The 26,078-nt window shown below is 35.6% G+C and overlaps 2 protein-coding genes across 2 annotated transcripts; one reads left to right on the top strand and one right to left on the bottom strand.

The window, feature by feature from the left end:
- Positions 1 to 14,277: 14,277 nt before the first annotated feature.
- On the top strand, positions 14,278 to 16,740 carry LOC123673349. The gene has a single exon (XM_045607835.1). The coding sequence runs from the start codon at positions 14,278 to 14,280 to the stop codon at positions 16,738 to 16,740; it is 2,463 nt and encodes an 820-aa protein (XP_045463791.1).
- A 5,208-nt stretch (positions 16,741 to 21,948) lies between these two features.
- On the bottom strand, positions 21,949 to 22,785 carry LOC123673348. Its single transcript, XM_045607834.1, has one exon. It carries the CDS (start codon positions 22,783 to 22,785, stop codon positions 21,949 to 21,951), a length of 837 nt encoding a protein of 278 aa, XP_045463790.1.
- Between the last annotated feature and the right edge of the window lie 3,293 nt (positions 22,786 to 26,078).

Here is a 26,078-nt window from a genome sequence, read left to right as displayed (position 1 = left end):
TGTGAAAATCCTTATGAATTAAATGGCGTGAATTTTGAAATATCTAATCCAAAATTTCATTGAGAATGTTGATGAACTCATTTCATAAATATCTACAGTTTTGAGGAATAGTACTTTGTTATAATAATAAAAAAAAATCAGCTTGTTTCATAATGATATATTTCAAATTGCCTTTTTTTTTTCAATTTTGCTCATCCTGAAGATCTAGTTTGTATTGGGGATTCCTAATAAAATTTTTCTTCGAAAAACTCTTCATCGATGTTGACTTCGATAAATAAAAAGTCCTTCAAAGTCCATACGACAAAGGCATTTTTCTCTTTCAGCTATATTTAATTGTCCCTGAACTTGAAAATAATAATTATGACTTTGTTTTAATCGATATTTCTAATCATCATTTTTTCCAGATATGTGATTTGTTTCCTTTCAATAGCGTCCTTCATCATATTATTTCTTGCTGAAAACCGGCATTTGATTTCAATTGAATGATTATTTTTTTCAACAACGCCATCTGAAGAGGCACCTAGAAAAGGCCATTTTTTATTAATAAAAATTCCACTGTTTGTGATCTTCGAGCACAATTCGTTCTCTAATAGACGCTTCGCACGATCTTCATTATTTTTCCCGAATCTATAGCTTTTGCAGAAAAATGTTTTTATAAAATGCTTTCAACTGTTGAGCAACAACTTGTCATAGGAGGCATTTTACTTCATTTCTACATAAAATCAATGAGTGAGTAGAAATATACGTATAGGTACAAAAATAGACCATTTTAAATTTTTACTCCTAAATGCCTTCTTTCAGGTACCTATGCAATGCTGAACCTACCTAGAAACTGTCAAATTGTCCAGCAATGAAATAATACGGTACACAAAAGAGTACCGAATAACCTTTATTTACAACTGATGTTTATCTGATGTGACAATGAAATCTTGAAATAACTCTAATAAATTTACACGAAATCACTTCTTGTTAACTTTTAAAGTATTATTCTCAAGCAGTAGCACAATACCGAATCTTAGATAGGTTCTGAACTAACCAAATTTTGTATTATATGAAATATGTTAAAAACAAGGTAATTTGCCAGCCATCATTACATCCGAATCGATTTTTTCAATAACAGATATCTACTTTTTCCCAAACTTACGAACCTTCGGTCCGAAGTAATTAATTGACTATTGCATCCAATCCGAAACCTTCCATGAGGAATACATTTTTTCATTCGAGAAAGTAACATGAAAATCAGACATATGGCTTTAAAGATAATCAATGCTGGAATAGGAACTTGCAGGTTTAAGCGACAAAATATTTTTTTTTGTTCGTAACAAATAATTCAGGTTTTCAAGAATATATTTCCTAAAAGACGGTCCTGATAGCTACAAGCCACGCCCCTCAGGGAGGAGCAACGATTTTTAGTTCACAATTCTGGCACTTGAAACAGATTTACAACGTCACATAGAATTTTGAGTAACTATGATGTAATATATTTCTTATTGGTATCATTGGAAAAAAGAAAAAATAGGCTATGACCATGTCGTATTAGATTTTCGAATTTAGGTCAACTGAAGCGACAATAAATTAATCAAAATTGGTATTGAAAATCGTTCTTTCTACGTCAATAATACAATTAATTTGCAACTTTGAGTGAAATTATTACCTAACGATCATACAAGGGATAAAGACCTTCCAATATTGTTTTGAATCATCTCGATAGCGTTTACCGTTCCTGAGAAAATCAAGACCGAATTAGTTAAGAAAACGCATGAATTTGCGCCGCGTGAACGGACTCTTAAGAGTCTGTTTACACCACACTGCTTGGGAAGCAGAGGGGTCGCAACGTGAAGGGGCAAGAGCGGGTGGGCGTAGTAAAAATATCGAGACCGTATTAGGCCCTCAGCCCAGATAGAATGAATTTGTAACGCATTGGGATGATCTCGTTTCTTTCTCGAGTTCTACTAGTGCGTGTCGGAATATGCAGCCGCATTTTCGACATTTTGATGAAATGAAATGATTGTCAAATGGTGACCTATGATTATGGTTGTAATTGTAAAGACGGTTTCTTCATAATAAGAACAAAGTTGAGAAACACGAACTGTTTTTTAGGTCTTGAAAAAGACTCTACTTTCCATAATTACTTGATATCGAATTGAGAATCCAAATACGCTTTGATATACCATTATCCTCATTTTTTGAATTGTTAAAAACCCTTATGAATTAAATGGAATGAATTTTGAAATATCTAATCCGAAATAAAAAAGTTTCATTGAGAATTTTGATGAACTCATTTCATAAATATCTACAGTTTTAAGGAATAGTACTTTGTTATAATTAAAAAGAAATCAGCTTGGTTCATAATGATATAATTCGAATCGCCTTCTGTTTTCTTCAATTTTTCTCATCCTGAAGATCTAGTTTGTATTGAGGATCCTTATTTTTGAGCCTCTATATCTATGGTCAATTATTACAGGTAAAACACAGTTTTAATGAAATTTTCCTTCGAAAAACTCTTCATCGATGTTGACTTCGATGAATAAAGTGACCTTCAAAGTTCACACGACAAAAGCATTTTTCTCTTTCAGCTGAACTTGATAATAATAATTCTGACTTTGTTTCAATCGATATTCCTGATCAGCATTTTTTCCAAATATGTGATTTGTTTCCTTTCAATAGCGTCCTTTATCATATTATTTCTTGCTAAAAAAGGGCATTTGATTTCAATTAATTGATTACTTTTTTCAAAAATGCCATCTAGAGAAGGACCTAGACCTTTTTTTATTAATAAAAAGGCCACTGTTTGTGGTCTTCGAGCACAATTCATTCTCTAATAGACGCTTCGCTCGTTCTTCATTATTTTTCCCCAATCTATAGCTTTTGCAGAAAAATTTTTATATAAAATGCTTTCAACTATTGAGCAATAACTTGACATAGGAGGCATTTTACATATTTTTCCAAATATTGAAGCCGTCAACAATTTCCTCCTCTGCTGATGCCAATCAGCGGAATCAGTTTGAAGTCGTGTTTTCAGCTCAATTTCTTTATGAGCTTCTTCTGTTTTGATTGAACCCCTCAAAAATTCAGTTCTATAAAATTGGAATATTTCCTCATCCATGTCTGGGTTTTCACAATTTTTTCGATAATTATTATCTGGCCCTGCAGAGAACTGTAGCTTCCAACCCCTTCTTCTTTTTTTTTTTTTTGAAGACACTACTTCGTTCCATTCTCTTCGCCGTTCGTCCTGGACTACGACCTATCATATCTTTGTGTATTATTATTATTATTATTATTATTTGAACTGGGGTCGTTTTGCTTCGGTGAGCCTTCCGGGAACTGAGACCATACAGATCTTTTGTTCACTACCCTACTCATTCATAGAAACCCAGGGAGGTCGTCAACGACGTTAATAAAATTGACAACCTCCCTAGGGGCCTTGGCCATTACCTCTCTGGTATCCAGGACCGGCTTGCCCATGTGAATGGTTCTTAGGCCAGCCAGCTCTGGACACTTGCATATCAAGTGTTCAGAAGTTTCTACTTCCGATCCACAGAGCCTGCAAATCTCGTCTGCTGACTTACCCATACGGTACAAATGATGTTTGTACCGACAGTGCCCCGTCAGCAGTCCCACCATCACCCGAAGCTCCGCTCGTGACAGCTTCAGGAGTTTTCTGGTGTAAGTAGGTGAAATCTTCACGAATTTCTTTGCCTGAGCAAGTCTAGGAGTGTTAGTCCAGTGGATTGTCCTACTGTTCAACTCCCATAGCTGGACCGCAGCTTTGTATTGGTCTTTTCCTTATCTTTGTGTATAGCGTATAGCGGTTTTTTTTATTCTTTGCAACAACTACTGCCTAACAAGGACTTTGGTAGCATCTTCTCAAAGCGTAATTAATTCTATTACCTCTTACTCTTTGATCATAGGATTGAATTGTTCCACAATGTTCGTTGTTACATTTTCTATGAGACTTCTGGCATGTAGTGCTAAATATCTCAACGCCTGCATAATTTTCTCCTCTATATCGAACTGTCAAAAATCTTGCATATAGTTGTCTTGATCAGCTACTTTTTTCTCACAAAAGTAGCCTAATGTGGCACAATTCTCCACCAAATATATGACTGACGCTATCAATAATATCCATCTTCAAAAAATTGATTTTATCTTCATGCGTTTTTTCTTTTTCTGAATTGTACAGATTTTAATATAGCCGTTCTGCATCGTGAAATATTTTTGCTTATCACATTCTTCAACGGCCCTAGAACACTACGTGCTTTCGAGAGTTCTCGTAATTTGTTACAGTAGTTCCTCAGTAAATGATTGGTACATTCTATTTTCTGAACTGTACAGGGTGGGCAAATTTCGATGTTTTAGCACTACAACTTTTGAACCAGAGGAGATAGACAAAATCTGATACCCACTTCTCGATCTCTTTTTCTGAGAAACTAACAAGGGTAGTATTCATTTTTGGCCACCTTCTTTTGTTTTCGAGTTATAAGCGAAAATTGGAAAAATGGCGATAATGAAAAACTTTTATATCTCCACTAATACTGATGCTAGAGCTCTGAAATTAAAACATTATACAGGCACTTTTTTACGTAGAATCCAGTGGCGTGCTCGTATTTTCAAAAGGGTTTTTAATTACGAAGTTATGACCCAAAGTTATGTTTTTTTAAATGGGAACACTAGATTTTTGTGCCATTTTCTGAAAGCTTAATTTTTCCTGATTTCAAAAATATATGACATCGTATGATTCGTATCAAAATATTCAACAGAAAATGGTCAAAAACCTTTTTTTACTTAAGAGTCTCAATATTTCTATGGTTTCAACTGTTGATGAGCCTTTCTATAACAAGAGCAGTGTCTTTTCGTCAATCTGAGTATTTCTATGCTTTTCACTTATTTCTACAAAATTCGAATCTATATTTATTTTATACAAATAGTTTCGAAAAGATGAACGAACTTGGAAAAAGTTTCCTAGGTAACTCGAACACAGTTTCAAATATTCATCTATTGAAATATCGAGAAGAGGTGTCGACTGTGCATTGTGCAATTGTTGTCATTATTAGGTTAAATATTATTTCTTGTTTGTCCCTTCGTAATTAAAATGTTGAGTTCCATCATATATGCATTGTTTCATATGCTATTTGAAATGGATTGGTACTTGTGCGTATTGATTCTGGACACCTATGTAAATAATCTCCTGATACAAGCATCTCAATACAACTCTTTCGATTGAAAAATTCGATCTTGTGGTTTCTCCGTTATTTCCAAATCAATTTTTAGATGAAAAATTTATAAAACATATCTAGATTCGAATTTTGTAGAAATAAGTGAAAAGCATAGAAATAATCAGATTGACGGAAGGACACTGGTCTTGTTATAGAAAGCTCAATTTTTCTGTGTTCATCAACAGTAGAAACCATAGAAATATTGAGAATCTTAGGTGAAAAGAGGTTTTTGGCCATTTTCTATTATTTATATTGATCCGAATCATACGATGTTATATATTTTTGAAATCAGGAAAAATCAAGCTTTCAGAAAATGACACAAAAATCTAGTGTTCCCATTTGAAAAAACATAACTTTGGGTCATAGCTTCGTAATTAAGAACCCTTTTGAAAATACGAGCACTCCACTGGATTATACGTAAAAAAGTGCCTGTATAATGTTTTAATTTCAGAGCTCTATCATCAGTATTAGCGGAGATATAAATGTTTTTCGATATCGCCATTTTTCCAATTTTCGCTTATAACTCGAAAACAAAAGAAGGTGGCCAAAAATGAATACTACCCTTGTTAGTTTCTCAGAAAAAGAGATCGAGAAGTGGGTATCAGATTTTGTCTATCTACTCTGGTTCAAAAGTTGTAGTGCTAAAACATCGAAATTTGCCAACCCTGTACAATGTTCATAAGGTCTACTATCAAGAATTTTTTGTAACAACTATTGTCCCCATCGACAATCATTTTGTTGTACATAGGTGAACTGGAACAAAAATCAGCTTCCATGGCGGTCGAAGATGAATTCCAATTTTTATAGCATGTATGCTCTGTTGGTGTGTCATTGTTAGTTTGAACTCTTTGACATATTATGCAATACTTTTTTTCACACCCAAATATAAAATTTTTCCAGTTTGCATCCCAACAATTGTAGGAACTCCGGAGAGTGAATTATAATTTCCCTAGTTTCGATAATATCGTTTAGCCCAACTACCATCACAAAATACCGTTATTGAAGGTGTACCATTTATGTCGATCCTTCCACATTCGATCGATTAGTTCACTTCTTCTGCTGCGGCTTCTTCCATAGATTTCAACGCTATCTGTTCCCAGGCATTACATACTTCATTGTGTACTCTTTTATTTTGAAATTATTATAGTTATGATCATTGTAAAAAATTTTGAATGATTTTCTGTTACCTACTTCTGAATAAACTTTCTTTCTTACAGTGAAAATGAAAAACAAGGGATATTCATATCATTCCTATTTTCTTCAGCTGTGCATAACCATCACCAGGATTCATGACACTACTGACGGCGGATGTGCTTATATCAAGTATTTCTGGATGTTCTGGACAATTGTTTTCGAAATTCTACACATATCACGTACGAAAACTAATTTCGACTGAAACCCAATTTTTATTTCCTTCACCAAACGAAATTGCCTTCTTTCAGGTACCTATGCAATGCTGAACCTACCTAGAAACTGTCAAATTGTCCAGCAATGAAATAATACGGTACACAAAATAGTACCGAATAACCTTTATTTACAACTGATGTTTATCTGATGTGGCAATAAAATCATGAAATAACTCAAATAAATTTACACGAAATCACTTCTTGTTAACTTCCAAAGTATTATTCTCAAGCACAATACCGAATCAAAGAGAGCTTCTGAACTTCCCAAATTTTGTATTATATGAAATATTGTAAAAACAAGGTAATTTGCCAGCCATCATTACATCCGAATCGCTTTCCTTCATAATAACAGACATTTACTTTTTCCCAAACTTACGAAACCTTCGGTCCGAAGTAATTAATTGACTATTGGATCCAATCCAAAGCCTTCCAAGAGAAATCCATTTTTTCATTCGAGAAAGTTACATGAAAATCGGTCGTATGGCTCTAAAGATAATCAATGCTGCAATAGAAACATGCAGGTATAAGCGGCAAAATATTTTTTTTGTTCGTGACGAATAATTCAGGTTTACAAGAATATATTTCCTGAAAGACGCTCCTGATACGTCACATAGAATTTTGAGTAACTATGATGTAATATATTTCTAATTGGTATCATTGGAAAGAAGAAGAAATAGGCTATGACCATATTGTATTGGATTTTCGATATTAGGTCAACTGAAGCGACAATAAATTATTCAAAATTGGTATTGAAAATCGTACTTTCTACTTCAATAAAACAATTAATTTGCAACTGAAAGTGAAATTATTACCTAACGAACATACAAGGGATAAAGACCTTCCAATATTGTTTTGAATCATCTCGATAGCGTTTACGGTTCCTGAGAAAATCAGGACCGAATTAGTTGAGAAAACGCCTGAATTTGCGCCGCGTGAACGGACTCTTTAGGGTGAAGATGCTCAAATAATTGCTTCATTGAATGCTACCGAGGCCAACTATAAAATCGCTTGGGACTTACTTCGGAACGCTATCAAAATAGGAGAGCTATTATAAACTCGCATATGAAGGCAATTTTTGATTTACCAAATATTCCTAAAGAATCACACATACTCTTGAGAAAATTCTTACATGAATACAAAAACATTTTAGATCCTTGAAAAGCTTAGGTGAGAATGTTGATGAATGGCATACTATCTTAATATTTCTACTTAGCTCCAAATGAGATTCGTCAACCAGAAAGGAATGGGAAATCTTCATTAATGACAATAATACCCCAAAAATTGGAAATTTCTTATCATTTCTCACTCAACGCTGTTCTCTCTTAGAATCTTTGGACACAAAAGCCTATACATCTGATGATTAAAAAGTAAAATAACTTATTTCCGCTTTATATATTTATTTTCACAACAATTGTTTCGTCATGTTAACATGACTTCGTCAGGTGAGCATAGTAACAGTTACCATGCTCACCTGACGAAGTCATGTTAACATGACGAAACAATTGTTGTGAAAATAAATATATAAAGCGGAAATAAGTTATTTTACTTTTTAATCATCAAGATGAATTTCCGACAAGTAAAGACTGAGACAATCAAACACCTATACATCTGACCCAAATAATCTATTAAACAAGAAATCTAGAGAAATTCGTTTCTACTCCCATTTATCTACAAAAAATAATCTATGCCCTTTATGCAACCAAACCCATTTCATTTATTCATGTAAAGAATTTCTAGACACTCCTATAGAAAAAAGATTTGCTGAGATTAAGCGTCTCAGGTTGTGCTCGAACTCTATAAGACCTGGACATTCAAATTATTCCTGTCGGTTTTGCCGGAAAAAACACCACACTCTACTTCATGATAACTCGAATGATACCAGCAAAACTCGAATCAATAATCAACCCTTCAGCAATCAGTCTCATACTCATCAAGGGTCTAATTTGAACACGGAGAATATTCCCGAAAATTTGTAAACTCATTCAGTGGCATCTCAAGTAAGTCATTGTACTTACACAATTCTCTCCACTGCAATTCTTAGTATTTTAGACAGAAACGGAAAAACAATTGAATGCCGTGCTTTTCTCGACAGTGGCTCGCAATCAAACTTTATAACCAAAAAATTATTCGATAAGCTGAATTTAGGCCATACCTCTGTAAATATACCGATTTCCGGTTTGAGTCAAAATCTCATAAACATTTCCAAACGAGCCACAATCCAAACCCAATCTATGTATAACAATTTCACTTTCAAATTACCTTATCTTATAATTGATAAAATCACCGACCTTACACCTCAATAGAAAATACCTCTAAGCCATTTCAAATTTCCAGGCAATATCTGTCTTGCCGACCCAACATTTCATATACCTTCTGATATTGACATGCTCCTAGATGTTGGCATATTCTTTGATCTACTTTCTTGTGGACAAATCAAATTGGGTAAAAGGCTACCCATAATTCAGGAAACAAAGCTAGGCTGGATAATATCCGGACCCTTGTTCATCCTTTCACCCGCTTCCATGAACTCTCCTTTTCTATCTATTTCAAAGAATATACAGTTACAAGATTTTTGGCAGATCGAGAAAAGCTTTGCAGGTCAACAATCCAGTACCAAAGAAGAAGCTGAGTGTGAATCTCATTTCTCTGAAACCTTCACAAAAGCATTACCGCAGGATTCACAATTAGTTTACCCTTAAAAAAAATTACCTCAAATTAGGTGACTCTGAAGAAACAGCCATCAACAGATTTCACGCGATTGAAAGAAAACTCAATAAAAACCCTGAACTCAAAGCTCATTATTCTGAAATCATCGCTCAATATCAAAATTTAGGTCGTAGGACTAAAATTAATCGCAATCATCAAAGTCAATATCATATTTATTACCTACCACATCATTCAGTAATATAATAATAATAATAATAAGGGTAGCGGTAGGTGAATCTCTAGCGATTCACCTATCAGGAGAGATGAATCGACTCCTGCCCACCGCAGATTCCAGGAGCTCTCTGACCCGGGAAGCTGAAACCTGTCGAAGGGTCCCTGTCCAGGGTAACGGACGAAGCCGTGTGGAAAGCAGCTCAAGAATTCTCCCACCGTAGCTCTGCGAATCGTAAAAAGCGATCAAAGGCCGTCTCCCCCACGACACGGAGGAACCCATGAATTATGGTGAATTTAAGGAATAGGAATATAGAGCCGCTGCCTGAGGTTCGTCAGGGCGTGTCTGGAGCCGGCGCTGGACATGACAGTATGCGGGACGTCGGTGACAGAGTGCTAAGGAGACGGGCGTCTGTCGAACAAAATGCTACGCCTCCACAATCTCAACATTCTAGGACAAGAATAACACGAGTTTCTCCGACCGCTGAAGGTGCTGCGCAGGATCCCCAACCAGCACTCACCCAAGCAGGTCTACCAAGAAGACGCATGAAATGGACAAGTTCGATAAATGAAACGATCATGCGCATATATTATGAAGTGACTAATATGGAAGAGGATAAAATAGGCTACCGTCAAAAATTATTTGCAGAATTCCACAAAAACTATCCCGAAATTCAAGTTTCTGAGCAAAGAGTAGCCGACCAATACCGGGTCATATTGAGAAATAAACTTATACCCGATGAGAGACTTAACACCATAAAAAATGAAGTCCAACTGAGGCTACAGAATAGGAACCTCACTAACAACGAAACGACAATTGAAGAAAACTACGATTGTGCTGAAAACCAACACAACATCAATGCACAAATGAACTCTGAGGAACAAAACAACGCAGATGTGTTAGCAATAAGTGATGCTCAACGATGGAATATATATGCTGCACCCGTCGTAAATCCAGAAGAAGACCAAAGAGAACTACTGGTGCGATTATTTGCCACAATGAATAGATGCGTTATAGATTTTGAGGGCACAGATCCATTGAGACGACCGATTCTGCCAAGATTGAGGACATCTAAGAAACTATCTCATCTTCTGGTCATGATCAACAAGGAGATTATACCCAAGTATCTTTCTGACTACCATGATCTCGAATCATTACACCTCATCATATACTGTGCAGCATTTTCAATAGCAACAGTGCTAGGTGTGAAGCCAAAACCTAAAAGTCAGCAACCAGCCAGAGAAAAACAACAAAATAAACCACATTGGCAAAAAAGGCTAGAAGACAAAGTTCATAGCATCTGCCTAGAAATTGGGAGGCTAACCCAATTTGCAAAAGGCTCGCCGTCTAGAAGATTACAAAAAATGGTGAATATAATAATGGATCGTCACCGGCAACATACAACGTATGATCCAAACAATGAAAATGCTCAACAAATTTTAGACACACTGAAACAAAAACTTAGTGTGTACTCCGAAAGACTCAGATGATACAATGAGAGCTATAGAAGAAAACAGGATAATATGATTTTTGAAAATTCCGAAAAAAAATTCTATAGAATGTTAAACAATAATATGTCAGCAACACCAGGAAGTTATCCAACCGTCGAGGATATCGAGAATTTTTGGACAGATCAACTGGCTACACCAACCCCCTACAACTCCCAGGCTGATTGGATAAGAAATGAAGAGAAATCCTGTGAGACAATGGAACAAATGCCGCATAACGCAGTTTCTATAAAAGAATTCCATGAAATATTGAAAAACACACACAATTGGAAATCACCCGGCCCAGATGGAATCCACAACTTTTGGTTGAAAAAATTTTGGTGTATACACGGCAGGCTAGTTGAAACCATAAATGATGTTATAAGTAATCCAACGGAAATGCCCAAATTTTTAACAACAGGGACCACTTACCTACCTCTTACCGAAGGATATGCAACACACAGCGGATCCATCAAAATACAGACCAATTACATGTCTACCAACAATATATAAAATCATCACATCATGTATAGCATCTCGTATCTACAAACATTGCGAGACAAATAATATAATGACAGCACAGCAGAAAGGATGTTCCAAGAATGCACTAGGATCGAAGGAACTGCTGATAATAGATTCCATCATATGCAACCAAGCCTTCAAAAAACACAGAAATCTTTTTATGACATATTTTGACTATAAGAAGGCCTTCGACTCTATTCCACATGGGTGGCTGACAAAAATTTTGGAAATATACAATATCGATCCAATTACAATAAACTTTCTGAAGTATGCAATGTGCAACTGGAGAACGAATATCGAACTCTCTACAGATGACATAACTACTAAAGATATTCCAATAAAAAGGGAATTTTCCAAGGAGATTCGTTGAGTTCCTTATGGTTCTGCTTGGCGCTGAACCCCCTTTCTAAACAACTGAATGCTACTGAAAAAGATTTCAATGTGAAAGGAAACAGAAATATTATTGCACTCAATCATTTGCTATACATGGATGACCTCAAACTTATAACAGGCAACAAAAACCACTTGCAAATTATGGTCAAACTGGTGGAAAATTTTTCGGAAGACGTGGGGATGAAATTCGGATTGGACAAGTGTCGTACTATTAGCGTAGTGCGTGGAAAAATCCAAGATGAGCTCTCTCCAATGGACAGGAGATAGAAGCAATGAAATCGGACGATCTTTATAAATACCTAGGAATGAAACAAAACCGACGAATAAACCATCGAAGAATGAAGGAAGACTTAACAACTGAGTTCATTAGGAGAATCAACAAAATTCGGAAAACAAACCTCAACAGCAAGAACATGACGAGAGCTATCAATACATATGCATGTTCAATTCTTACATACTCTTTCGGTATCATTCCATGGACCAAAACAGATATGGAAAACCTGCAACGCAAAATGAGAACCTTGATGACGAAAGCACACAAGCACCATCCGAAAAGTAGCATTGAGAGGACGACACTGCCGAGGAATAAAGGAGGCAGAGGTCTGCTAGACATCATGGAACTTGCCCATGGTCGAATTGAATGCCTACGAACATATTTCAAAGACAAATCAGGCACGTCAGAGATCTACAAGTACTGTGTGAAGCAGACGAATCAACACCTTTACAACTGCACAAGGAGCAATTTTCATACAACCACCAGACAATCCAAGAAAAACAGCAAAGATGGAGAGAAAAGCCCCTACATGGACGACATTTCAACGAGGTGAACCAGGATCATGTCGACATTGAAGCGTCGAACTATTGGCTCACATCAGGTGCGATGTATCCAGAAACGGAAGGATTTCTTTTAGCCATCCAAGATCAAGTGATCTCAACAAAAAATTACTGCAAACATATCATAAAGGATCGAACTATTACTGAAGATCGATGCCGTTATGGGTGTCCAACGAACGAGACAATCCAACATATCACGGGAGGATGTCAAATGTTTGCAGGAAATGAATATAAAGAGAGACACGATGCAGTAGGAAAGATACTACACCAAGAAATGGCAACTAAATTAACACTAATTAATTCTGAAAAAGTGCCATACTACAAGTACCGACCGGAAACCATCCTGGAAAACGAACGCTATAAACTGTACTGGGATCGTACAGTTTTGACTGATAAAACAGTCCCTCACAACAGGCCAGATATATTGCTAATTGATAAACAACAAAAGGCAGCAATACTCATCGACGTAGTAATACCTAATAACAACAACATGCGTCAAAAAGAGGTCGAAAAAATTTCAAAATATAGGGACCTCGAATTTCAGATAAAGCGCCAGTGGGGAATGATATCAACGAGAACTATTCCAATTATCATCTCAACAACAGGAATAGTACCCAAAAATCTCAAGAGAAATATCAAACAACTAGGACTTAGTGAGTATATATGTAATATAATGCAAAAAGCTGTTCTTTTAGGTACTGCAAGGGCGGTGAGAAAATTCCTAGGAAGCGAGGGACAGGTCCAAGGATCGCGTGTTAGAGCACCAGAAGTTCGACGAGAACCAGGGGGGCCACAAGGACCGGACACGACCGAGCTCTGCCCTTCTGATATTTCAAATATCTGGGATTGAGTGGATGTTCCTCTTAGCGAGGAGTGAGAAGCCAAAGGCGAGGAAAAATCCTACGCGTATAGGCAAAAGTCGATAATAATAATAATAATATAGTTTATTGAATCATAAACAATAATCGCAGAGGCTAAGAGCCTGTACGTAATGAAACATGATAGCGCAACAACGAAGCTTAGGGCCAATTGCACCATTTGCCTAAACATTGATTGAAATTTAAACAATGATTAATTTCTGATTTCTCTTGCGAAATCATAGAGTAATCAACGTTTAAATTTTTAATCAATGTTTTTGATGCTTCTGTAAGAACTACTTCAGGCATCTCGTTGAATGATTTTCTTAAAGTTCAATTCAAAATGATCTCTCCACCAAAATATTGCGTTTTAGACAACACAAGTTTGTATTAATTGGTGACATTAGTATGATGTATCGTCTGGTCAATATTAATCCTGAGCAGCGTAGTCTCCAACGAATATTATGGCGGGATCATCCCAATCAAGAGCTATCACATTTCGTGCTGAATACAGTTACCTATGGAACTGGTTCCGCAAGTTTCCTTTCTACACGTTGTCTCAAACAAATCGCCCTAGAAAATCAAATCACATTTTCTGTTGAATCAAACATTATCTCAAATGATTGCCTTACAGGCGCCGAAACAACAGAAAATCTAATTCTGATACGAAAAATTTAAGTCAACATGCTTATGGGCGAAGGTTTTGAATTGCGAAACTTCAGTTCCAACGAACCACCTATCCTTACTGATCTTTGTGGGTCAGAAGGAAATTCAATCAAACATCTCGTTAACGAATCGCAAAGTACGGAAACTTTGGGAATTTATTGGAACTCCACATCAGACTGCTTCATCTATAACTCACAATTGTCCCTTGATTATCCAAATCCAGTCACGAAGAGGAACATTTTGTCAACCATTTCCCAAATCTTTGACCCTCTAGGTCTCCTTGGTCCTGTCATAGTTCAAGCAAAAATTTTACTCCAGCAGCTATGGCTAGCCAATCTCAATTGGGATGATCCTATTTCAACTAATCTTAACAAGGCTTGGATTCACTTCTGTAAACAACTCCAAAGAGCCAACATTTTGGAAATCCCCCGTCATGTCATTCAAAGAGACCCTATTAGTGTACAAATACACGGATTTTGTGATGCATCTATTCAGGCATATGGCGCATGCATATATTTGAGATCGCAAAATAGCAACCTATTATGTGCGAAATCACGCGTTGCCCCTCTCAAGACCATTTTCTTTCCTAGACTAGTGTTGTCAGGTGCCTTACTAGTATCAAAGCTGGTAAATGAGGTGATCCAGTCCATGAACCTTAACTTTGAGTCAGTTTACCATTGGACTGATTCAACCATTGTCTTAGCATGGTTGAGTGCCGAACCTCGTACATGGAAAACTTTTGTGAGCAATAGAATTTCTGAAATCCAAGGTCTATCTGACAACAACAACTGGAATCATGTACCTTCAAAGGAAAATCCTGCTGATATTATTACTAGAGGGATCAATCCTACCGATCATGAAGGTGCGAATTTGTGGTGGCATGGGCCACATTTTCTAAATAAATCTTCAGATAATTGGCCACAAGAACGTCACATCTCGAACTATTCGCGTACAGCTTCAACACTTGACGAATATAATCAAAACCACACTTTCATGCTAATGTCAGGTAATAATTTCATTTCCGAAAGATTCTCAAACTATTCTGAGATGAAACGTGTCATAATTTATTGTTTGAGATTCGCTGAAAAATCAAGAGGAAAACAAGATACTGAAATGAACTCACTAAAAATGAGTCCTTTTGAGTGGCAAAACACGAAAAATTTGCTGCTCAAACTCGTTCAAGCCGATGATTTGAAAGATTCAACATCTACGAAATCGTTCAAGTTTTCCAGTTGTCTGAAATCTTTAAACCCCTTTTCAGACACTAATGGCATACTCCGAGTGAGAGGCAGAATGGAACATGCAAACGTTAGTCCCGATACTAAGCATCCTATTCTCATTCCAAAAAAACACCAATTTACAGCGATGCTAGTGCGGCATGTTCATGAAATTAATTTTCATTTTGGCTGTCAGGCAACCCTTTCTTTTATAAGAAGGAGGTTCTGGTCATTAAATGGTCGCGATGCGGTACGTAATATCCTCCACCAATGCATACCATGTTTCCGAGCCAACCCACCAATACCTTCGAATCAAATGGGCAACCTTCCTGCTCCACGCGTAACCCCTTCTCGCGTTTTCTCCAATTGTGGTCTCAACTATGCTGCACCATTTCGTCTGAAAGATGGAAAATATAAAAACCGAAAAATCCTAAAATGTTACGTATGCATATTCGTGTGTCTGTCTACAAAGGCGATTCATATTGAACTCGTAAGTGAACTAACCACTGAAGCGTTTATGGCAGCATTCAAGCGGTTTGTATCTAGACGAGGAATGTGTACAAATCTTTATTCGGATAATGGATCCAACTTCATTGGAGCCAGAAATAAATTCAAGGAAATATATAAAATTCTATCTAGTAAGCCAATACAAAATCATTTTGAAAATACTCAAATGCAGTGGCATTTTATACCTGCTCGTTCAGCCCACTTTGAAGGGCTTTGGAAAGCCGCTGTGAAATCGGTAAAGCATCACCTCAAACGCATTTTATTCACCGATCATTATACTTATGAAGAGTTTATGACTATATTAACGCAGATAGAAGTTACTCTAAACTCGCGTCCTCTCGTTCCCTTATCCTTTGACCCCAATGACCTCGAGGCGATCACTCCAGGACACTTCATCATCGGAGAACCATTGAATGCCGCTCCTCAACTCAGCGTCGATGACACAAAGCTTCATCACTTGAATAGATTTCAGCACTCACAAAAACTAGTACAAAGTTCTTGGACCAGATGGAGAAATGATTACCTACATAATCTCCATCAAAGTCCCGAGAGGCAATTCAAGAAAGAAGTCAAAGAGCTGATAGGCAGACTCGTACTCCTTCGTGATGAACATTCCTTACCTCAGCAGTGTGCCTTGGGAAGAATAACCTCTGTGCATCCCGAAACAGACAATATTGTTCGTGTTGTTAGTGTCCGTACCAAGAACGGAATTGTGAAAAAAACAATTTGCAAAATAAGAATCTTGCCAGTGAATTAACTCCCATTCATCTAAAGCCATTTTTTTATATTTTTCATTATTAATTTATTGATAGCATTAAGAAAACTGTATGTTAATCTATCTTACCAGACCTGATGCTAATATTTTCATGTGATTTTTTTGTTTTTGGAAGTGGGTACTTTCCAGGCCGCCGGTATGTTCGGTACTCTGCGCTTGGCAACATCGCATCAAATACAGGGTGGTCATTTGAAAACGAAACAGACGAGATGACAGACGAAATAAAGTTTTTCGATAGAAATGCTCGGACAGGTCGATTTTTGTTTCGAGGGGGACAACTTAAGATGTAAGTTACGGACGCATAGCGCTTCAACCCTTGCTGCTACAACCCCCACCCCCAATTTTTGAATAGGGAAGATGGGGTGAGTGATACCTCAATTTAAAGGTATTTTCATACTGATTTCAGCACAGTAATTGTTTTTTCATTTTATGCATTAGTTCTCGAAATATTCATGCGTTAGTTAGTTAGGAAGGAAGCCACAGTCATGGTTGTTTTGAATCTCAAAATGTCGATTTTTCACAGAACACTACAAGTGCCATGAAAACACCACTTCATTTTCAAATACTTAGTTGAGAATATTTCGAGAACTAATGCATAAAATGAAAAAACAATTACTGTGCTGAAATCAGTATAAAAATACCTTTCAAATGAGGTATCACTCACCCCATCTTCCCTATTCAAAATTTGGGGGTGAGGGTTGTAGTAGCAAGGGTTGAAGCGCTATGCGTCCGTAACCTACATCTCAAGTTGTCCCCCTCGAAACAGAAATCGACCTGTCCGAGCATTTCTATCGAAAAATTTTATTTCGTCTGTAATCTCGTCTGTTTCGTTTTCAAATGGCCACCCTGTATATCGTTGCTACAGGGATATATTTTTTCGCCTCATAAACTTTTGCAGTACGGCGCTGGTGAATTCTCATTTATGAAATAATAATAATAATAATAATAAAGGTCTTTATTATTTAGACATTAGTTACAGAAAATATATCATACTAACAAATAGGGCAAAGTTCAGTGTGGGTAATTGCACATTTCTGTACAACCCCCACCTGTTCTTACACCTAACCCAAAATTCGAGAGTGGCAATCAGAAAACAAGAAAAAAAAAGAAACTTAAACTAAATTCAATGGAAGAATTCACCTTTAATGATAGTATATACACATATATATATATATATAAATATATATATATATATATATATATATATATATATATATATATATATATATATATATATACACATATATATGCCTATTGATCATTCATGAGCTTTTTAAACAAATAAGATTTGAGCCTGACTGAGGAAGAATGAACGACATCACTAGGCATGGTGTTCATAACTCGAGTAATCTGATATGTGGAAGAAGACTTGAACATTTCAGTCGAGTGCTTAGGAGGAGTGAGGGCGCTTTTAAATCTTACGTTGATGTTATGAACGTCTGTACGAAAAGTTATTTTGTTATATAGGTAAGGAGGCTTCCGAGTTTTCAAAATTTTATGATATAGACAAGCACGATGCACATACCTTCGGTTTTTCATATTAATCCATTCATTTAATCTCAGGGTATGAGAAATTGGTTGACGCCTTCTTATTCCGAATATTAACCTCAAGCAACAATTTTGAAGCTTTTGGATCCGCTTCGCATCCACAAAACTTATACGAGGGTCATATACCACATCGCAGTAGTTCACATGGGAAAGAACCAAAGAATCACAGAGCATTGATTTTGTTGTCCGACACAGCACTGATCTATGCTGGAAAACCATCCTCAAGATGGCATATGCTTTCTGTAATGATACGCTAAGATGATGCGAATATTTTAGATTTTGATCCATCCAGAGTCCCAAGTTCTTCACTTTGTCAGTAAAAGGTACCACATCAGATTCAAGTTTGATTGCATTGCCGAGTTTATTGAGAAACTCGCTCTGCTCGCCGAAGGGGCTCCGCCCCTTGGACCCCGTCACTATGCCGGTAGATCCTTCACTGGTTATCCCTCTAGAAAATAAAAGATTTTTTTCGGAAACCTTGTATCGTTAGCTGATTTCAGACGATTCACTCGGTATCCTATGCTGATTCTAGGGTAGAATTCTATATGACTTCTTTCCTAGAACATACCATTTCGCCCTTGCTCACATGAAAATATTTGATGCAAATAACTTTCCATGACGACAAATCAAGGGCGGTCCTAGCCTTAAGTTTGAGGTTTGAGGGGGTTCGCCGTTAAGGGTTTCGAGTTTTTCTATGGTACCAAATCCCAGATTACACCGATATCGAGCTTAACCTCTCAAAAATATTTATATTTAGATATTTATATGAATATTTATACAGGGTGTTTCAAGTTCGAAGGCCTATTAGACGTTTCTGGAGAACGGGGCCGATTTGAAATCTGAAAATTCAGAATATGACATTGTTCATGATGCCCTATTCAGCTAAAATATTTTAGTTCTGGCACTTCCGGTTATACAAGAAAGATTTCCATTCTCAATTACTCTCTGCTAAAATTATTGCGTTAGTTCTCATAGTTTTCAAAATATTAAGAAAAAACCGTAAAAAAGAGAGAATTTCCATAGTCACTATCACGTGAATTATTTTCACTGTGAATATCCTATGCGTATACTCAATTCACTTTCACAAACTAGAATGATGTTGGAATATCGTGCATATCTTGAATTTGAAAAATAACATCACAGGGTGTTTCAAATATTGGGCAAAAAATTGTGAACAAAATTTGATCATAACTTTCGATTTTCAAATCAGAACCCTATTTTTTTGTGATTTCGTTGAATTCTACGGTAAAAATAAGGGTAGTGTTCAAACATGATTATGCTCTCAAATTCAAATAATTGACAGGATCATTAGGACTACAAGCCATTTCAAAACGCCTGAAAGTCATAGGAATGATTCAGAAACAAGAAAAGTGGGTGCCGTACGAGTTGAAGCCGGGAGGTGTTTGAACGGAGTTTGTTTGTTTGTTTGTGAACAACTGCTCTCGAGGCAAAGACGGAAGGAATTTCTGCATCGGACTGGAGACGAAAAACGGGTTCATAATCCCAAGCACATAAAATCATGTGGATATCCCGGCCATGCTTCCACGTCGACGGCTAAACCGAATATTCTCGGTTCTAAGGTCATGCTCAGTATTTGGTGGGACCAGCTCGGCGTAGTGTATTATGAGTTGTTAAAACCGACTGAAACGATCACAGGCGATCGTTATCGAACGCAATCAATGCGTTTGTGTCGAGCATTGAGAGACAAACCGCCGCAATACGACGAGAGAGTAGATGAATGGATTTTACTGCATGACAATGCTCGACTCCATGTTGCGAAAGTCAAGATATACTTGAAAAAGTTGAAATGGGAATTCCTACCCCACCCGACATGGAGTCGAGCATTGTCATGCAGTAAAATCCATTCATCTACTCTCTCGTCGTATTGCGGCGGTTTGTCTCTCAATGCTCGACACAAACGCATTGATTGCGTTCGATAACGATCGCCTGTGATCGTTTCAGTCGGTTTTCTCCAGACGTTGCTCCCTCGGACTATCACTTGTTTCGATCAATAGCACACAGCCTGGCTGACCAGCACTTCCTATCTTATGAAGAATTAAAAACTTGAATCGATTCGTGGATCGCTTCAAAAGATGACCAGTTTTTTCAATTCGTACGCTGCCCGAAAGATGTGAGAAAGTATAGTGACCAGCGATGGGCAATATTTCGAATCATAAATGTATAACCAGTGTTTTACAATAAAGCCTCAAATTTCGGTAAAAAAATTTGTACGCTTATGTATTTGTTATATTATAATATATTTATTTACTTATAACGGTTTGAGCTTTTCAGGTAGAAATTAAAAAAAAAATAGTAAATCTATTGTTTCATATGAAAAAAAAAGTAGACAATTGGCAAGTATAACACAAAATCTAATTTGGTCTGTGAACCCTTTGAAAACCTTGTAATCACAGCGTCCTCGTCAACATCAATGTCCCTGTATATGTTCAGGAGGACTAAACTGAATCCGATGCCAATATCGAAAAAACCAGAATAACACCATATGAACTACCATTTATTCATTTCGAAAATAAATTTGCCGAATTTTCTGCTCGAATAGCTGTGCGAAAATTATGAGTTTCCATACAGTTTTATAATACGTCATAATCTCAAACAATCTATTAATATGAATTTCCACCAAGTAAAAAACCGATCCCATCAAGAAGATCTGGCATACAGGCAACGTTGCAGATGATTTCGCAGCTGACAGACGATACGTAATAGTAATACGTATTAAACATGATGGCCGACGCCATATATAAACAATCGATAAAACCATCGATTTTGACGAAAAAAAGGCATTTTTATTTCAGGGAAAGCTTGAAATGTGATTAATTAATCATTTCTAACGAGAATCAGTTAATAAAATACAAGAAAACTAGCTATTAATGTGGATAACCTCACCTTCATTAGGCCAATTTCACAATTAAAGAAAAAAAATTCACAATTAAAAAAAAACTAGCTGGATTAAGGAATTTATGACAGCGGATTCATAATCTAAGACCCAAAATAAGTAAGTGCAAAATTTAATCACTTTTGAATCATTATTAAAATTCATTCTATATAGTAAACATTGTTTTTCTTTTCAGAAGATGGATTATTTTCGTTTGGATGGATAATTATACAGGATCTTTATTTGTCGAATATCAATTAGAAGTATCTAGAGATGTGGACCAATTCAAGTCTAAAAATTGAGATTAAAACTTCAAATTATTAACTAATTTGTAAAGAAATACACAATATTTGATCAACAATTATATAGGGTGTATATGTTACGGGCAATGTAAATAATTGGGCATTGTTTATAATGCCCGGGCAATTTAAAAAGTGCCCAAAAGGATATGACAAAATGATAAATTATGCTGCAAATATCACATTGCCCGGTCATTTTGGATAATGCTAAAAGTCAAGTGGGCAATTTAAGAATAATTTTTATTCATATTTCTTATAAAAAATAACAAATTTCTACATATCTAACTGACAAAGTAAGAAACAAAAATAACAAATAAAATTTCCAATGCTGACAAACAAACCGGTGGCGATGAAATAAGTACCAACAGAAGTTAAGTCCAAATAAAAATAAAGTATTAGATATGTACGTACTTACAAATTTATATTTACACAAAATGTCAATAATAATATCTATTTATTAGAGCAGCTACCACTTTGGTGACATTTTGAGTTACATAACTTTTTTTCTTTACGACACTTGCACTTGTCGGATTTACAGCCACCTTTACAGCTACATCGCCTATAGCCTTGGCCCCCTGTCTTGGATGACAATCTTGCACATTCTCTTAGTGAAATCTCTCTCTGTGGAATATCTTCATCATATATAAACTTCTCATTACATATTGTAAATTGGTTCCTGGCATAAAGTTGATTTAGAATTCCGTGTTTCGTGCCTAATTTATACATATTAGCATCTGTTACTTCAAGAACAAATGCCAAAATATTTCTTCCATCGGCGCGACCTCTGTCGACATCTGGGACTCGAACTCTAACTGTGTCACCTTTTTTAGCATCAGGGAATTTTGAGGTAGAAGCTTGAATCATTTTTTCAGCTTGTTTTTTTAGATTTCTTGCTGAAATCTGCCTAATTTTTAATATGTCGGCTTTCCTTTTTTTCACATAGGGTTCTTCCGGAGAATCTTCATGTCCGAAAGGTTCTTGAAATTCTTTATTATGTAAATCAGTTTGAACATAACTATCAAGAGAAAGTAGTTCCTCCTCATCATGATGACTTGGACCTGGGAGCTCCGCTAACACATGTGACTCAGTTTTATTTTGCAGAGGACCTTCTTCTACAGACTGTACATTATTTTGATCTCTTACTAAAACTTCTAAGTCCTCTTCACAATTTATATTATTCAGAACATCTGTGGGTAGAAAACTTTTTAGACCAACTTTCAACTTTGTCCCAAACATGGCCTCATACGGAGTACAGTTGATGCCACTATGATGAGCTCTGTTCTTCATTAGCTGTACAAAACGTAAACCTTGTGACCATTTCCTGGTGCTATTGTCTTCTAGCCACGAACAAAGCATATTTTCCACGTCCTGATTCGCACGTTCTACGGAACCCTGACTTTGAGAGTGTCTGGGCTTCCCATGCACAATTTACCTCTTTTTCCATACGGTTTCGACCACCGTGCCCAATTGCTATATGTGCATCATGTAAGAGTTGAAATATCTCTTCCCGATGTACGTAAAATCTTATCTGCTCTTTACCTTCCTCTACAGGAACTATTAACTTTTCCTTCTCTCCAATAGTCATTACATCAAACCTACGTAAACGCTGATAATCCTCAGGTTTTTTATTTACCACTTTGCTTCTAGATGTTTTAACCTTTATTATTAAATCCAAATATTGAGGCTTTGTGAGAATTTGTGTATTCTGAGCTTTTGAGGAACATAATTCATCCAGACGTTCATTAAAACGATGCTTCATGTCACTGACATCAGTTATTGACTGTTCCTGCATTTTATTTTATAGAAAAATCACTAACACTAAATAGACAGAATTTAAGAGATATTTCAATAAGCATTTGTCGCACATAAGCTAAATAACATCCAAAGGCAACGAGAAAACGTAAATAATGCGACGCAAGCCACAGGTACGGACACAGGCGGCGAGCGACAAAGAATGAATGCTGATTGGCCAGCCAAAATCACATCACACGCACGTGGTTGTCCCATTGCTGTCAATTAATCAAAGTGCCCAAATAAATAATAGCAGTATTCATAATGACAGGGCAATGTGAGAAGTTATCGTAAAGTAATTGAAATTTATCAAATTGCCCAATTTTAATGGTCATTATTCATAATAACCAAGCATTATGAATACTGACCTAAATAATTACATTGCCCGTAACATATATATATTTGAAGTAGTAATTAGACATTTTGAAATCTGAAATTCTCATTTCTCTAGAAATGGCAATTTCTTTCTTCTTTAAAAAATTTGGGAAAAATGCATAATCAAAATGTGAGAGTTATTATCAGTCAATAGAAATACCACCTGAAATAAAGAAACTGCATTCAATGTTTATTTTCAGTTTTGACAAATTGAATTTACATAATCATTCGATAAGATCTATGAAAAGATCTACAGTGAAATTTTGTTTTAGGAATATTCAGTATAGCTATAATGAACTGAAAAGAGGCAGAATGAATAGATCTACCTTTCAAAAACCCATGGCTTATGTTGCCTTACAAGCAATCATAATAATATCATATTATTTAGATGTAACATCTTTGATCAGGTTATAAGAAGTCCCTCATTTCCAAGGTTCATCAATACTTTTTTCAGTTGAGCAACAAATTATTCTTCTATTCCATAATTTATTAAGAAATACAATATATGATCAACAATTATATAGGGTGTATATATTTAGAATATAAGGAAGGACACCTTTTGAAATCTAAAAATTTGGTTAATAGTAGGTTATTTTCAATAATTTATAATATCGAAAGACCAATTGGACATTCCTGAAGAACTAAGGCGTTTTTAGAATCTGAAAATTGTATCGATGAATTTTGCATACTCTTCTGTTGCATATTTCTTGAAGGTATAGGGACAAAAATGATTTTTATGGGTTCTGGTGAATGATCAAAGGGATACAGGTAACAATTTCATTAATACCAGTCGAGATGTAGTTATCATAGATAAGGGATGATATAGAAATTTCACTAGATAATTCTGATTTAGTGGAGGACAGCTGAATGATGGTTCGCTACGTTATAGAGTAAGCTTGTAGCTCTGGGTTTTACTCAGAAGTAAATTGAACAGGGCAATATATATAGTAAATAAAATTTTGATAGATATTAGTTAAAAAAGATCAACAATTGAGCATTGTATCTACATAAAATAAAAAAATAACTTGCTAACTGTTGTTGCATTGTACGTGAATGACTTTTTCGTTTTAACTAATGTTAATTCTGAATGAATATAATATCTGATAGAAAATTCAAATGATAATTTTATTATAAAGAATTTATGGAAAGCTAAAAAATGTTTAGGGCTGAATATCACTCCTTTGAAAACTTAATTGAAATTTGATTCAACAAAAGAGAGTTGTAATGATGAACCATATAAGAAATTAATAGATTTATTAACATCTTTAGCAGTATTAACTAGTCCTGATATAGCATACTCTGTTAATTTCTTGAGTCAATTTAATAATTATTTCATTGTTGAACACTGGAAAAGTGCAAAACTCATTTCAAGATACAAAGATCATTGTTCAATTTTTACATCAGTCAAAAGGAACTGAGTATTTGAAATCGGTACTAAAATTGTATCGGCCAATACTATTGACACATATTAGTGGGTTCGAATAACTACACTGACTTGATTTTTTTCAAATGATAACTTTGGATCTGAATCAATTAATAATGTAATTTTTACCAAAATCAAAAGCAATGAATAAATCAGTAGGATAGCATTTTCAAACTGGCCATAGAGCAACTATTCCTATAACGATTGAAAACTAGTGAAATAGGTATCTACATGTTTATACAAGTTTAATCATTCATTCATGAAATGGAAAGTTTTGATGAATAGTTACTTTTTAAAGTATTTTATACCTATATTGAATTGCTGGAAAATTGATACCAATTTCAAAAGTAACTGCCATGTTGGAATTCTTCATATACTGAATGATCCTTTAAATTTTATTTCTGTCGTAACATTTTGAATAGTATTTCAACTGATTTTTTATATGTATATCCTAGTATAGCTTTAATAAACAAACTAAAAAGAGACAGAATGAATAGACTTGCCTTTCAAATACCCATGGCTTATGTTACCTCATAACTGGTGGAACCTTTATGAGAAATCAGGTAAAAAGTTTGAGTCTCTAATTTCCAAGGTTTATTAATACATGTTCCAGTGGAGCGGCAAATAATATAATAGATAATATATAGTTGAAATTATTCGTATGGAAGATTTCACAACGACTTGACTTATTCATTATAAATTCAACAGCACTGCACTCAAATTCTTCAAAAACGGATGGGTCATTTATATTTTTGCACTCTCCTGTCGTAAAAGTGTATATTTCAGATATTCAAAAAACACATGGAAATTTTTGAATGTCATCTGTCATCTCTTTTTCCAGTAATAAAGCCAATTGTGAATTATCTATAAGGAGTTTTTCTATCTGTTTAATACATGATCAGATGAAGCTTCTGTTCTCTTTTGTAGTTCCATCTTCTGTCGCAATAGATTCAAATTCTCACGAAAGAGAATGTAGTTTTATAGTTTGTGG

Source organism: Harmonia axyridis, chromosome 2, assembly GCF_914767665.1.
Source record: "Harmonia axyridis chromosome 2, icHarAxyr1.1, whole genome shotgun sequence".
NCBI lineage: Eukaryota > Metazoa > Arthropoda > Insecta > Coleoptera > Coccinellidae > Harmonia > Harmonia axyridis.
The sequence above is the reverse complement of the archived record's forward strand: the minus strand, read 5'-3'. Positions and strand labels throughout refer to the sequence as shown.

Excerpts from the sequence above, each read along its gene's own strand:
- LOC123673349 (XM_045607835.1), top strand. The coding sequence starts at position 14,278 with ATGCTTATGGGCGAAGGTTTTGAATTGCGAAACTTCAGTTCCAACGAA.
- LOC123673348 (XM_045607834.1), bottom strand. The coding sequence starts at position 22,785 with ATGAAGAACAGAGCTCATCATAGTGGCATCAACTGTACTCCGTATGAG.